Source organism: Melopsittacus undulatus, chromosome 9, assembly GCF_012275295.1.
Source record: "Melopsittacus undulatus isolate bMelUnd1 chromosome 9, bMelUnd1.mat.Z, whole genome shotgun sequence".
NCBI classification, from domain to species: Eukaryota; Metazoa; Chordata; class Aves; order Psittaciformes; family Psittaculidae; genus Melopsittacus; species Melopsittacus undulatus.
In genome coordinates this window covers 28,850,462-28,865,485 of record NC_047535.1, presented here as the reverse complement: position 1 = coordinate 28,865,485, position 15,024 = coordinate 28,850,462, and the positions used below count along the sequence as shown (strand labels likewise).

Here is a 15,024-nt window from a genome sequence, read left to right as displayed (position 1 = left end):
AATGCATGGAGATGGCACACACTTATGGGGATCCCTTTTGTAGAGTTCCTAATAAGTCAAAAGTCCACTGAGGTTCCCACATATGAAGCCCTGGGGGTATTGATACCAAGTTTTGCTGATTCACCAACAGGACATGAGGGAAAGCCTGCCAACCCACAAGCAAACAGGTCACATTTTCAAGACATTGTGTGTTGGTCGTAACTACATTGAAGAGGAGGTGGATTAACTGCAGCATCTGCAAGTTCTTAATTTTTCTCTTTTCGCTCATATATTTCACATACAGGACTGTGAAATAGCAGCATGTCCTCCCCATCCAAATAGTCCTGAAGCCAAGAGATCCTTATCAGGCATTCACAGGACACAGTGGAGATTTGGATCCTGGACACCGGTAAGCATGTGTGTTTAATACTTTCAGCATTATTTTCTGTTAGACAGTGTGATATTCTTCAGAGCATTTGACCAACTTTTCATTCCAAAGCCCTTGTAACATATATCAGGAAAGTTTCTAGTGGAGTTCTTGTCACTCTTCCCTAGTGCTCTGCAACATGTGGGAAGGGTACCCGGATGAGATACGTCAGCTGTCGGGATGACCAGGGCTCTGTGGCTGACGAGTCAGCCTGTTTCCACCTCCCGAAGCCATCAGCCACAGAAATGTGTACCGTGACACCATGCGGGCAGTGGAAAGCCTTGGAGTGGAGCTCTGTAAGCACTGCGCTGTCTCTTGCATTAGAGCCTTGGAGAACTCGTTGCTGGAAATGAATTAATTTCATTAGTGTTTCATTAATGTCACACTTGCCCTTTTATAAGTGGGGAGATTAAAGCTTTCTGCTGTTGGTTATTAGCAATAGCTGTCTGATTTTCAAAGCTGGAAATGTGACTGTGTCTCCTTTTCCCACTGTAATGCAGTGCTCAGTGACTTGTGGTCAAGGTAAGGCAACGCGACAAGTGATCTGCATCGATTACAGTGACCAGCTGGTGGATAGGAGTGAGTGCGATCCAGATGACCTCCCTGCCACAGAGCAAGACTGCTCCATGTCTCCCTGTCATCCAAACAGCCATGACTATGGCAGGCCCATTCACCCTTTCCTCTATCCGGATCATCGCCTGAAAGTGCACCCTGGAGGCAGCCCGAACAGAAACCGTGCACATATACCAGGAGGCAATCAGTGGAGGATTGGTCCCTGGGGTGCTGTAAGTGACCTCGTTTTCTTATTGCTGAGGTTTTGCTTTTTTCCCTGGGCTATTCCATGTTTTTCTTAAAGTCAGCACATGGGGAAGAGAGAGACCTTTCTCCCTGGTGTCTGCTCTCTGCTCACACAAGCGTTGTAGTAGGGCAAAAGCATTGCTTCTAACACTTTGTATCTTCAAGACTCACTAGTCAGAAAGCTAATGGCATCATTTGCAATGAGGCAAAGGCCAGCCTCTGCTTCTTGGCCATATCCTGGGACATATACAGCTGTGCAGAGCTGTTGCTGAAGCACAGCAGAGCCTTAATGCCAGTTCTTCTCACCCCAACCAGTTGCAGCACTTTATCATGGAAGTCCCTGAAGGGAATTAAACACAAATGGGATGTCAAACACTGCATTAAAGGCAGTAGAAATTACTCACCTGCTTAAAACTAGGCTTGTGTTTATTTTCTTTGCTTAGTCAGCACCTAAAGTCATTGCACTGCTATTAGTAATAGCGGGGTGTTGCAGTTAATAATGCCTGTTAGCTATATTAGACTTCTAGCGGTGCATTCCCACGGAGCAGGGCACTGGGAAGAAGCTGGGAATGCAAAATTATTCCTGGACTCAACGAAACCATGGACAATTGTGTCTTCCAGTGCTCTAGCACGTGTGCGGGGGGGTTCCAGCGGCGGGTTGTGGTGTGCCAGGATGAGAACGGATACACCGCAAATAACTGCGACGAGAAAAGCAAACCCATGGAGCAGAGATCATGCGAGTCTGGCCCCTGTCCTCAGTGGGCTTATGGCAACTGGGGAGAGGTGAGTGCAGCATTCATCCTGCGCAGGGGAAGGCTTTCATTAGGGGTTGGCTGAAAAATGGGAGAAGAGGGGGGATACTGTGGTGATGTTTATTAGAAAGGTTGGAGCTTGAAAGGCAGGCTTTGATGAATGAGTGAGCCCCAGCAACTGCTTGGTGGTGTTTTGCTTTCCATTTGTCATGGGGAAACCTTTTTCCCAGGCAAAAGCGAATTCTGTGAAAAATGAGATTTTCTTTTTAAGAGAAGTTTAACTGGAGGTCTTTTTTTGTAATAAAAATACTGCTCCCTTCTGCAAATTAATTTGAGATGAACTATTAGGATGTTAACCTCCAATATCATGTTGGGTCTGGCAGTATCATTGTGGAGCAGCATGAATAGCTTTGGGAAGAGAGAAGCTGATGCCTGTCTGACGATATGCAGCTTGTGGTGGGGGGGATTTGGCCAGAGTGGGTTGGTTGGGAAGAGAAACAACTGCTGGGTCTCAGGAAGTGGTAGTGCTTAGTATAACTGGTCAGCAGTGTTTCTGCTACCCAGGCAGTGATTGCTCTGTCGTTTGCTGACTTCCAGTGCACAAAGCCATGTGGGGCAGGGACAAGAACACGGCTGGTGGTGTGTCAGCGCCCTAATGGAGAAAGGTTTACAGATCTGAGCTGTGAAATCCTTGACAAGCCACCAGACAGAGAGCAGTGCAATGTACAGGACTGTCCTAGAGATGCTGCCTGGAGCGCTGGCCCTTGGAGCTCGGTACGACCATAAACTCTTTCTCTTTGTGAACCGTTTTGTGGATATCCTGTAACAACAGATTTAATTTGCTTCAAACCAAGGTGCTAATGCTTCATGTCTTAAAACTGCACTTAAAGAGGATTATTGACAATATATTCAGAGTAACAACTGTTCAGGAAGGGCTTACATTAGGGGAGCTCGAGTCCTTTAATTTGAAAGGCACTTTCTGCTAGGTAGCCACTTTTGTCCGCGTTATTACATTGTTCAAGCGCTGTGCATTGTGAGTCTTGGTTCTGATGGAGTTCTTTGCATATGGATTTAAATCTGGCATTTAAGCAGTACATTGCCATCAAAGTTAAATTGTTCTGGTATTTAATGGTAATACTGCGCTGTGCACCTCTTGCTTTACCCAGTTGTGTTTTCTCTACCAAAAGCAAGATCACAAGGGAAAATCTGGACTAAATCGCATTGACTCCCAAGCATGTACAAGTGTGTACAGATGTGTGTGTATGTCCCTACCTGCCTGCACACACAGCTATATAGAAGGACATTTGTAGTCACACCTTTACTTTTATTTCTGTTCCTGTGTATACATGAGTGTGATGTACCCTGTAAATGCACCTGTAAGCTATTCTTGTGCATCTCTGGTTCTGGAGAGCTGTTGTCTGGCCTGATCTCCAGCTTCTGCTCTAGAAGTCATTAGATCAGCAAGGTGGTGAAAGGCTTAAAAACCCTGGGAGTTTTCTAATAACAAAATAGTGTTTGGAGCAGAGGTGTCTTCTGGTGCTCCTTTGCTGCTAGAGGAGTCTGCTACAGAGACACTTTTGTGAGGGCAGGAGCAGCCCTGAACCACAGGGCTGGGATGCTGTTGTGGGCCCTGCAGCTTTGAAATGCTCCCTGCCCATAGCAGCACTTTCTGCTCAGCACAGAGCCCCAGTGTGCATCAGGGCTGAACCCTGTACAAGGGTGAGTGCTGCGGGATGCTCCTGGTGCACTGGAAACCACAGACCTGCCAGTTTTGGAGTGGCCTTCAAACAAATGTCAACCTTTATTGCATGTTTTGTTATAAAACCATTTGAAGACGATTTAAAAAAAAAACTTAATCTGACTTAAAAGCACTTTATATGCAAAAAAAAGAGGCCTGTTTGTAATGTATTGGACTTCTTTAATTGTCATGGTTTGAAAAGTCATCTTACTAAATGTAACCCCACTGGTTTCTGTGGGTGCCTTCAGTACCACTCCTCAATATCCTTACCATACCTCAGTGAGCTATGCAATAGCCATCAAACTGCTGAACTGGCATTTAAATGGTGCTTCAACCAGTACAAGGGACAGTGATCTGAAATACTTCATTTGAGGTGCTAATGTATCACTTGTATGCTGATATAGTTGGTGCTAAAAATGAGCTAGGTGAGCTAAACAGAGCTAGCCACCCTTGCGGTGTCTTCCCAGTGGAATTACCAGCTGGGAGTTGCTGCCAACCTTTTGTTCCCTGTGCTGGACCATTTACAAGAACCAAAAGTGTGCACAGAGTTGTGTTGTTTTGGTGTCGCTCAGTGTTCAGCCTCTTCACAGCTGTTCAGGAGCAGGCTCCATGGCTGTGCCCAATCCTCTCTGTCGGAAATGCAGGGTGCAGTCCTCATGGTTTGGTTTCTGGTTGTTCTTTTTCTACCTAGGAAAAATCCCTTTGACTTTACTCGTATTAGCCTTGGCAAATTATCCTTGCTTTGTCTCCTAGGAGAGGGTGGGATGTCAGGCAATCAGAGGGCAGAGATATCCTTCCCTGCCTGCAGCATCTCCCCCCATCTACCCATGGGGCTTCCGCAGGGAAGGGGCTGCAGAGTTGAGCCCCATCACTGCCACAAAGTGACTTGATTCAGTCTTACTACCGAGGTGTCCTTTGGCTCTGATGTAGGAGACCCAAGAGCTGTTTGAAAACTGAATTATACCTATGGGGCCAACAGGGCTCTGTGTCCCTCCTGCAGACCACTCCACATGTATGTCTACCTCGTGCTACTACTGTAGGTAGTAACATCCAAATTTTACTTTCTTTAGTGTGGTATCACCCGGATTTGCTTTAGCTCTGTCATCGGTTGCAAACATCGTTCTGTCAGCTGTACATACTTCATCTGTTGGGATGGAGTGTCACTACCATATTTTTTGGTCACTTTTGAAACAAGAGTATAGTATTAGCTGAAACTTTTCAGCGGTATGGATTTATGTATTTATGTAAAAGTGTATTTATTTTTCCAATATTGTTATTTAATTTTATATAAATATTGCATACATTTACGATGTTTAATGTTAATGTTGAACAGTGAAAATTAAAGACAAATAGAATGTAATCATAAATGAATTTGTTAATGATTTCTTGAGTCTTTTGCTAAATTAAGATCATATACCTAGTTTTGGTAACTTTAACTAAATTTTCTGAAATGCTACTGTGATGTTCCATCTTTCGACTTGCTTTTCTTTTACTTGCTGTGTTCTCCAACAGAAACTGTCATTCTCAATAATTAAACACAGTTAAAAGTATATAAATTACAAAGTTTGGATAATTAATTTCTTGCAAGCATCACATTGGCTCAGCTTTACTCAAGTTTCAGTGAAACTAGTACTATAAAATACATACAAATTAAAGCAGAGAGAGTCTGAAGAGTCCAACACCCGCACTCCTCAGGTGAAATTCCACTGGGAATTTATACAGTAAAGAAGTAATTTTTATCTGGCTGGTTAAGTCCAGGTTTTAAAGAGATAATTAAGTGAATAAATGGATTTTTGTATGTAAATGATAATTTTATAACAGGAGACTAGTGAGATACCTTGTCATTGTAATGTGTGTTCAAAGAGGACTAAGAGGAGGTGATACTTTCATTTCCTTGCTTATATAAGAACATGTATTAAAACACTCTAGATTTGTAAAACATGTGAGAGACCTGATCTTTTTATTAAAATAATGCTTTAGAAAACATGCAGAAACTGTCACCAGGATACAGAAAGTGTTTTTAGCTCCTCTGAATGCCCTATGGTATGAAAGAAGATCTCCATGCATGCTCTTGAATACTGAGGGACATCTTGCCGTGTTCTCCAGAATGAGGGAGATGTTCACAGAGGGCATTACCCACCTCTTCACTTAGAATCCTAGGCTGAACCTATTTCTCTGGGAGCAGATTTGCTTCTTGCAATAATCCATGTGAGATTTTGAGGTCAGCGTAATGTCTAACTGTATTCTGACACCATTTATGAATAACGCAGAATTAACATGTTGTGGGCTACTCATTCCTCCCAAGTTAGAAAATGGGCACAGATAAGGTGAAACAGTTATATCACACAGCACCTTGTCTTGGCTCAGTTGGGTGTGTTTGAGCTTCAATGCACTGGGATGGTAATCATTTGGCTTTGACTTGTGGAAAATAGGTTTGTGGGGTTTTAAATTGTTTATTTGATTGTCTGTTTGGGGTTTGGGCTTCTTCTCTCAGAAGAGTCGTACAATTTCAAAAGTAATCTGCTTTGGCGAGTACTTACCATACTTGGGTATCAAAAGTTCTAGCTGCTAATGCAATGGTTGTGAAGCTCTTTGTGCCTGCAAAATAGCAGTGTGTGCTTCCCAGCTCTTTATTGATAAGACAGAGATGCTGCTGTCTTAGTTTTTGAGGGCCTTTAGATCTAACAATGAAGAATCGAAAGCTTGGCATAAAATAATTAGAATATTATCTGGCTAAGCTCCAAACTCTGTTATTGTCAATGTGAGTTCAGGTTTGGATCAGGACAACATTACTGCATTTACCTGGAAGCTGGTGGTATTGACAGCTTCGCAGGGCTCTTTGGCTGCCTACAGGGATGTAGGCAGCAGTGATGGAGCTTTGACCTCGGGGGAAACTGCCTGAACCACATCTGTGTCAAGGAGCTGATGCTCAGGAATGTTAATCTTAGCATTGGTGTCAGTGGAAAGTTCAGGTTATTTGTATTTAGTTCTGTCAAAGCCCCAACACATTGTTTATGAAATGCCTTCCCCATTCCCTGGCTGAAAATAGGCTGTTCAACAGCAATATTCTCCATGTTGTTGTTCTGATAATACTCGTAGCAGGCAGGATGATGTCTCTTGCTAAGGCAGAAGTGATAACCAGCGGCAGATTTGGTTGCAAGTATATATAACTCTGCTGTTCTCTTCCTCTCTTCTGCAGAAAACAAATTTGCTGTGACAGCAGCATTACTGAGCTGCTGTATGATTCTTTACACATGTTTTGCAATAACAAAGCCAGCCTTGAAAATGAAGTGATAGGCATGCTGAACCCTTCAGTCACTCAGTGATTCACACTGTTTTTCCTGTCCTTCATTCACATGATGATGGCTCTCAGACTTCAAGAGCAAGTCTGTATTTCTCTGTAGTGCCAGATATTATCAGGAAGCTAACAAAACCTGTCCTACCCTGAGAGCCTGTGGGGGAAGGATAGATGCGAAGGCTGCATGAGTGTTCCCAGCACCCATAATGCAAGCAGAGGGAGGCAGTGGGTGGCTTGCATGCTTTTAAAAAAAACACTTAGAAATAGATGCCTTAGTGAAGGTTTAATAAAGGTCATCCAGACCAATACGAGAACTTGGTAGCCTATGGCTATCCCCAGCCATCTGTCTGAAGCTGTCTCCATCTCAGAGCTGTTTACTGTATGCTCAGGCTGGCTCACCAAGGCTGTTGTCCCTCTTGAGTTCCCGGCTGCCTCCTCTCTAGGATCACTTGGACATACTGACTCCAGGGACAGCCCGTTCGGTGTGCTGATGAAAGGCAACAAGTTGTCTGCTTTGGTTCACAGTCAGAAAAAAGCAAACCAGACCCATTTCAGCCCTTTCCTATGCTCCCTGCTGTGTGACACCCATCCAGAGCATCCCAAGTGCCCAGTTCCACACCCATTCCAAACATGCACATCCTTGGGTCATAGATGGGAATCTACCTGTTCACTGCCTTGGCCCTTCTCAGAGCTTGTCCCAGAGGGTAAAAGCAGTTGGGGTTTTTGTTCGAAGAGTTTCACCCTGTTGCTCCTCTGGGGCAGCAGTGATGGATGCTCCTGCAGCTCTTTCCTCAGCTCAGTGTCCATCATCCCTGCCAAGGCTCAGAGCCAGTTACAGGTGGGTGAAGCCAGTGGTACCCAGCTGCCTATTAGAGGAGCATCGCTTTATTCCTCTCTTGCTACTTTAAGATCTCAATTTTTTATTTTCCTTTCTATTTTGTTTGCTTATCATTACCATCTTTCATTGCTAGTCCTCTTTCTCCTTAAATAAGGAGAATGATATAGGTATACTGTTGCTATCAGTTCTGCTGTCTCCTGTTTGATAGTGTTGATCCTCCATGAGCAGGAAAACAAGCATTGAAGCCCATCAGGCCCTGTGGTACTGTGTGCTTAACACTGAGCCTGCACTGAAGTGCTTTGCTGCATCCGTTTCTCACAAGACTTGATTTCCTGCAATTTAATGCTCAGCTGTTGCAATCCACACTCCTCCCATGAAGGCATCCATTATCTTTGCACCCATTGTGATCTGACATGGTGGTTATATGTAGTGTCTTTTAATCTGATGGAGAAGTAAAAGACTGGGCAGCAGTGTCCCCTCTAACCTCCCTAACTCAGTGGCCAAAGGCTGGGAAGGTACCAGTGTGATGAACCACAGAGAATGCCCTGTCTCATCTGCTCTCCCACAGTAGCCTCTCCTATTGCTACTGCCAGGAACTGGACCATCTTACCCATGCTTCTGTCCCAACTTACTATAAAATACTTGCCTTTCTTCTCCCAAAGAAATACATAGGCCATTTGGCTGCATTTGGTATGGCTCCATGGTTGCCTTTTTACAGGTACCCCCCCCTTATACCTTTTCTCAGTGAGATGATAATTTTTAGGCTGTGCACAGCCTACCTGAACTTGAACAAGTGATGGGACTGCTGTTCAATAATGGCTGGCTTGTCTCCCATCCATGGCTGCTGGCTTCATAAAGTCTGCAGACCTCTTATACATGTACATGTGCACATGCTCACACACGCAGGATTGAAATAAAGCCATAAATAAAAGGGCAGTAGTTGGGAACATTTGTCTCCCAAAGCACTGTCTGTGAGTGCAGCAACTGAAATATGCATCAGACTATAGGAGCCAGGTTAGAGCAGGAACACAAGAATGAGCTGTGAGGTTCAGCATCTCCAAACAGATCCCTAAGCTGTGAGGTCTGTGTGTGTTTTTGTCCATATTCCGTATTCACACTGTATACCCCAAACTGCAATAATTACTGTTGCTCAGGTCCTAGGGGTTGTAGCATTTAGAAACAAGGATGTGTGATGATGAGGGACACTAAGCACAAAGATATTTACTGTGCTTCTAACTTTCCTGGTGACTGAATTGTGCAGTTATTAAGGAAAAATTATGTACTCGGTCTTGTTCCAAAGGCACTTAATGCTCTATTCATGTTTTAATTTTTACTAGCTCGCAGGGGAGCTGTGTGAGCCAGCAGCATAGATAAAAATGTGTCTGATGCTCAAGACTGTCTGCAGGCTGACAATATTTGGTCCCTACTGCACTGAGTCAGGATTTGTCCTTATAAAACCATCAGCCCAGTGCTCCTACAAACCCCTGGTGTGATACACACCTGTGAAATAGGGCTGGCATTCCTCAGGGAGCTCTGTGGTTCACTCCATCCAATACTGGAAAATCCCATTCTTTAAATGGGAGTTATAAAATGGCATTATAATACAACTGTTCACTAAAATATGAAGTGTCAGTTAGCCTGGGCTGCTTGCTGCTTTAATTGCTACTCTCTTTAAAGTGCCACAGCATGGAAAATAGGCTACATCAGTGCCTTCCACATGCCTTTATACCAGTGTCCTTAAGTAGCTCACACACATCCTGATTTGAGGAAATGCCATCTAACCCCCCACTCCCTGGAGAGACTTGAAGTGGCCATTTGGGGGCTTTTGCTTGTTTGGTGTTCAGGTTCAATAGCTTGGAAAAGGGCAGGGATGCAGCTTTTCAGGCAGTTCTGTGTGTTCACAGCCCTACTGCTTTCTGTACCTGGCAAAGTCTTTGTGTGGGATCTAACAATAGGGCGGGTGAAAGAGGGGGAGACTGTGCTATTTACTAAGTGGATGCCATAGAAGGGGAGATGCAAGACTTCTCCTGCTGCGGTTACCTGCTTTTCTCCCATATATCTTGTGAGGTTTCCTAGATCAGGGAAATTGTGTATTGACAGGGCTTTAAATCTTGCAGAAGTTAAAGAACCCAAGATCATCCTTTTCTCCAGGCAGTCTGGCTGCTGGAGGAATGGGCTCCAAACACACCAACCCTCTGCTGCAGCAACACTTCCAGTTGAACCTTTTCCTTTGAGAAACTTTGGAAACTCTGTCTCTGCTGCAGAGCTGAGAGCAGAGCAGCTGGAGGATGGAGACCCTATGTGCAATAGAGAGTCAGGGCAAGCCAGCATGGATGCTCCTTGTCACTCATGCCCAGGGAGAGGAACTCTCCGTGGGGATGCTGGTGCAAAGCCTGCTCTTGTGCCCACCAAGTGCTGCCCTCTGGGTGGGCTCCTTGGGACATTTCCATAGGAATTCTGGACAGTGTTCACAAACCTACTTGAACTGCACACTCCAAAATCCTTAATGTTCATGTATTTTTTCTAATCCTCCCATTTTTCTGAGGAGTCTACTTTGATTAAACATTTCTAAAGCTTCTTTCAAACTGCAGTGCAATGCTTTGGTGTGTTTTGGTCAGGTGTCTGGTCCAGCTGACCTGCCTTGAACATAGAAACCACTCTTCCCTTTTAAATATACAAAAATCAGATGTATTTTCTGGCCTCATACCAGCTAAAATCACCCAGCTGTGTGTGTTAAGGTAGGAGATGAAGGCCCAGCTGGATGAATCCTTCCCTGCCATGTTCCCAGCCCACAGGCATGGACTTCTCACCATGCCAACGCAGCTGGGCTTGAGACCATGCTGAAACAGATCTGTGGAAAGAAAAAGGTTTCAAAGAAACCATTTCCTAAACATCTCCTGAGATGCTGCAGCCACTGGAGAAATCATAGCATGGAGCTGAGCCCTTGTTTTAAGCTTATTGACTGTCTCACTGAAGCCGAGGGAGTTACCTGCTAAATACCTTGCTGTTGTGAAGATAATTAAGTTAGTTTGGATGCCACAGAGTCTCTATTGCTGGGTAACACACACAGCTCAGCCATTTTAAGACTTGCAGTAAAGGTTCAGCTGGTGAGGAATGATCCAGGCTTTCCTTGGTGGTGTGTCTGCTCATGTCCTGTGTCCTTAGGAGTTCTCAAAGGTGTGGAAGTCACAGGGCTGTGATTTCAGCATCTGATAGCAGCAGTGTGAGTTATAGTAATAGTTGATATAGACTAAAGGATGCTGAAATGTAACTGTGAGGGTGCAAGGCTGGGCTTTTCTCATGGTTGGAGGAGTTTGCTGACATGCAGGAGCACAGCCCCTCACAGAAAAGGGGGTGTAAAGCATAGCAGGGCTCTGTTGCTTTTCTGTTTTATTTCACCCAGCATATGTTTCAGCTCAGATAGTTGGAAAGGATGAACAAGGGCTTACTTACTTTCCATATAATCCTTAATGTGTGGAAATCTAAACCTACAAGGATTTATTTTAATTTCCTCCAAAAAGTTGCTCCTGGCAGAATCTGATAAAGCTGGTTTGAGTCTAATTCTTCCCAGCCCCCGGCCCTGCCCTTGGTGAGCTATCAGAGCATACCTATCTTTGGGAATTCGTTTGGTGATCACCACAGCTTGCATTCATTATCTCAAATACCTCCCAGATCGTTGGCTGATGCACGGGAAAAGTGATCTGACAGCATTTTCTGAAGCTTTTCACGTTGGGGGGGGAAGGTCCCCAGGTTCTTGCTGTTTTGCTTTCCTGTCCCATGTCAAGCAGCTCCTTCAGTGCACAAAGTTAACAAGAAATGGAGCTGCTGTTTCTTCTTGAGTGTTCTTTGCTGCCTCTTTGTTTTCGTCAGGATGTGTTCATTTATACCCAGGGCTTTGAGTCCTTTTGGTGCCAAACCGGCCTTGCTCCCAGCATAAGCTCCCTGTGCAGAAGAGAAGGTCATGGTTTCCCACAGGAGGCTCAGAACCTGGGCACAACCAGACAGACATTTTGTACAAGTTTTTAAGAGCTTTTGGGTTACACATTCTGTTTTTAACCCTGCTACCAGCCCAGTGAATCAAGTAGCAGCCTTTCTATTTAGAGAAGTCTTAATGAATGAGACATACCCTCATCGTCCAAAATATCAGAAGGACGACCTTATTGCAGTCTTCTAATACCTAAATCAGCCAACAAGAAATGGAGAGGGGCTTCTTCTGAGGACATGTAGTGATTGGACAAGAAGGAATGGATTTAAACTGAAAGAGGGTGGATTTAGATTAGACATTAGGCTGAAGCTCTTCCCTGTGAGGGTGCTGAGGAGCTGGCACAGGGTGCCCAGAGAAGCTGTGGCTGCCCCATCCCTGGCAGTGCTCAAGGCCAGGTTGGACACAGGGGCTTAAAGCAACCTCCTCTAGTGGAAGATGTCCCTGCCTGTGGCAGGGGGTTGGAAATGGATGAGCTTTAAGGTCCCTTCCAACCCAAACCACTCTGAGATTCTATGATCAGAATAGGAAATGCAGCAAAGGTTAATTTAAAGCAATTTGCATGTACTTGGTAGAACAGAATGATCTTCGTCATTGCTGAACTCTGAAACAGAAAACAAATTTCTTGTGGAAACACAAACATAAGCTTGCTGCTGTGCTGGAGCAGAGTGATGCATTGCAGGAGATATTTAGCATCATGTTCTGACCTTTCTGGAAAGAGTTGATATAGAAATATTTTTGTCGTATTTGTTTAAGCTTTTTTCTTGCCTTTATTTATATTAGGCAGTATATTTGTTTCAATGATTCAGCAGTATGCCAGTCCCCAGTCCTTGGCATGTTAGCAAAACTAATCATGTAATAAACATAACCCCCTTAAATCTGTGCTCCAGCGCTCTTAAGAAAGTCCTTTTGTTCTTGTTCTCCATGTAAAGCGCCAGATGTGACTGTGGTGAGTTTAGGAGATAATGAAGATGGTAACAAGAGGAAGGTTTAGTAGAGCCTTTAGTGTAATGGCTATAGCTGATTTTTTGAAATAGTATTTCTCTATTATTTTATGTGCCACAGTCAATTGTTTCTTGTGTTTTTTTCTTAAGGAACAACACAATGTGTTGTTTTCGCACCATTCTCCATGCCTGGCCACCTTCCCAGGTTCACCAATGGGTGCTATTTGCTGTGCCTCAGTCACAGGCAGGAAACAGCATTTCAGAACATTTTCCACCCCTTGAGTGGAAGTGGAGACAGAGGCAGGTTGACCATGGGCAACAACAGACTGTGATCCTGGACTCTAGAAAGCTGAGTTAGTGGAAGAAGTCAATACAGTACCTTGGCTACACCTCCAGGGCTGCATCCACAGGTGATGAAAATCGGTGAAGTATTTCTGTTGACTGTGAAGAACCTTAAATGAGACTCCTGTTCCACAGAGTGCAGCCTGTCCGTCCCCAGTACTTGGAAATATTTTCTGTGGGAGATGGAAAATAGCCAAGAAATAAAGAAAAGGAGAAGTATGAAAGGAGCAGGTTTGTCTGTGCTACTCAAGTCTTGTAAAGAAGGCAAGGTCAAAGCTTACCTCGCTATGGCAATCTTATCGATAGATATCGTAAGTGATGAGGAGTCCTGATAATGAAATGCAAAGTTTCTCCAGGGTCCAAAATAAATGGGGCTGATGGCAGTGGCTTCCCTAGGTCATGTGGCATTGAAATGAAGCCCATTATTAAATTGTTTTCTGCACGTAGTCACATATGCTTAAAATCTATGTGCCAAATAAAAGTTGGAAATACCTGAGGTGAATTAGAAGGCAGTTATGAAGTAGTCTCTTTGCGAAGGAATTTTTGGTGTCTGATACTTGGCTACATTAGATTATTCAGTCTCTCTTTTCTGTCAGTACAAATAAGATCATAACTCACATGTGCATGAAAGCAAATGGGTGATCTAGATCTAAAAATTCACACTGCCTAACTTTGATTTATATTGAAGACAGACACAGAAATTATTAATTCCAGCATCCTGGGAATTACATTTAAGTATTAACAAAATTAGGCAAATTAGGCCTCAACCTCTGAGTGCACCAAGGTGTCCATGCAGTCTTCATGTTTGATCCTGAGATAAATGTTAGAATCAGGCACCATACTAAAGTTAAGCAATTTGTAGATGGGGGATAATGACTTTGGAAATGACTAGCACTGTATTATTTGTGAGATCAAATATTTATCAACCAACTTCAGGTCTCCAGAAATATGCTTGCATAGGTGCAGTGTGGTTATTCTTCGTCTAGAATAAGTATTATTATAAGGATTGAGAGTAAGCATATTATTCCTTTAGAATAAGTAGTGGATCCAATACGTTTTTTAAATTAGAGAAAAGATGCATTAGGCTGTACCTGCCTGGGATATGTGGGACAAGAGAGAGTTCTGATCAAGTCTGTGAATTTACTGTTTAGCTTTGGCTGTCACAGTAAAATGCCATCAACCTGCCTGGAAAGCACTTACTGAGGAGCACTTGAATTGTTGCTAAAGTATCAGTGCTGCTGCTTAGTCCAAAGATAGTAAATGGATAAAAGCATTAGAAGTTTACAACTGGATTTGGCAGGACTTGACATTTCCTTCTTACTGCTGATGTTCATTGCCTGGGGAGAGATGTAGAAGGAGTGAAAAAATGAACTTCTGATGAAATTTGAAGGCTTATAAAAATAGAATAACATTAACTCAATATTTTTTCTGTTGATGCTAAAGAAAAAAAGTGAAGTTTGTGAATCTGGGTAACTTGTGAAAGTCTTACTTTAGAAGAAGGGACAGCATTTCCTCTTTTTCTCAGTGCAAGGTTGATTGTTGCTCTTTGGGGTTTTTTTGCCTATCTTGAAATCAGATCTGGGCTCAGAAAAACTCAGAGGTGGCCATCCATGCCTCAGGCTGGGCTGGCTTCTTCACATCTCTAATGGTGGAGGAGCATCATTACTGGCCCTTAAATCCTTATTGATCACAAGGGAGGTGGGCTACCTTTTGTCAGTCTGTAACAACTTGTAGCAGAAAAATGGCCCTTTCAGGAGGTTGCTTATACAAGATTTTAAGCAGCAATGTCTGGACTGATGAGTTACATCCACTTCTCTCCACATTGCTCTGAACTTTTCCATTTTGGAGCAAGTTACTGCTCTCTCACTGATTCTTTGTGGGCTGAATGAGTTGGGAGTATGGCTGTAATTTAAAGTAATCACAGCT

General features: G+C 43.7%; 1 protein-coding gene across 1 annotated transcript in view; it reads left to right on the top strand.

The window, feature by feature from the left end:
- Positions 1–15,024, top strand: part of ADAMTS9 (ADAM metallopeptidase with thrombospondin type 1 motif 9) — an 82,308-nt gene that overhangs the window by 42,863 nt on the left and 24,421 nt on the right. Inside the window, 5 exon segments of the mRNA XM_034065862.1 lie at positions 284–388; positions 535–702; positions 907–1,191; positions 1,826–1,987; positions 2,554–2,730. Of these exon segments, the coding sequence (XP_033921753.1) occupies positions 284–388; positions 535–702; positions 907–1,191; positions 1,826–1,987; positions 2,554–2,730 (897 nt within the window).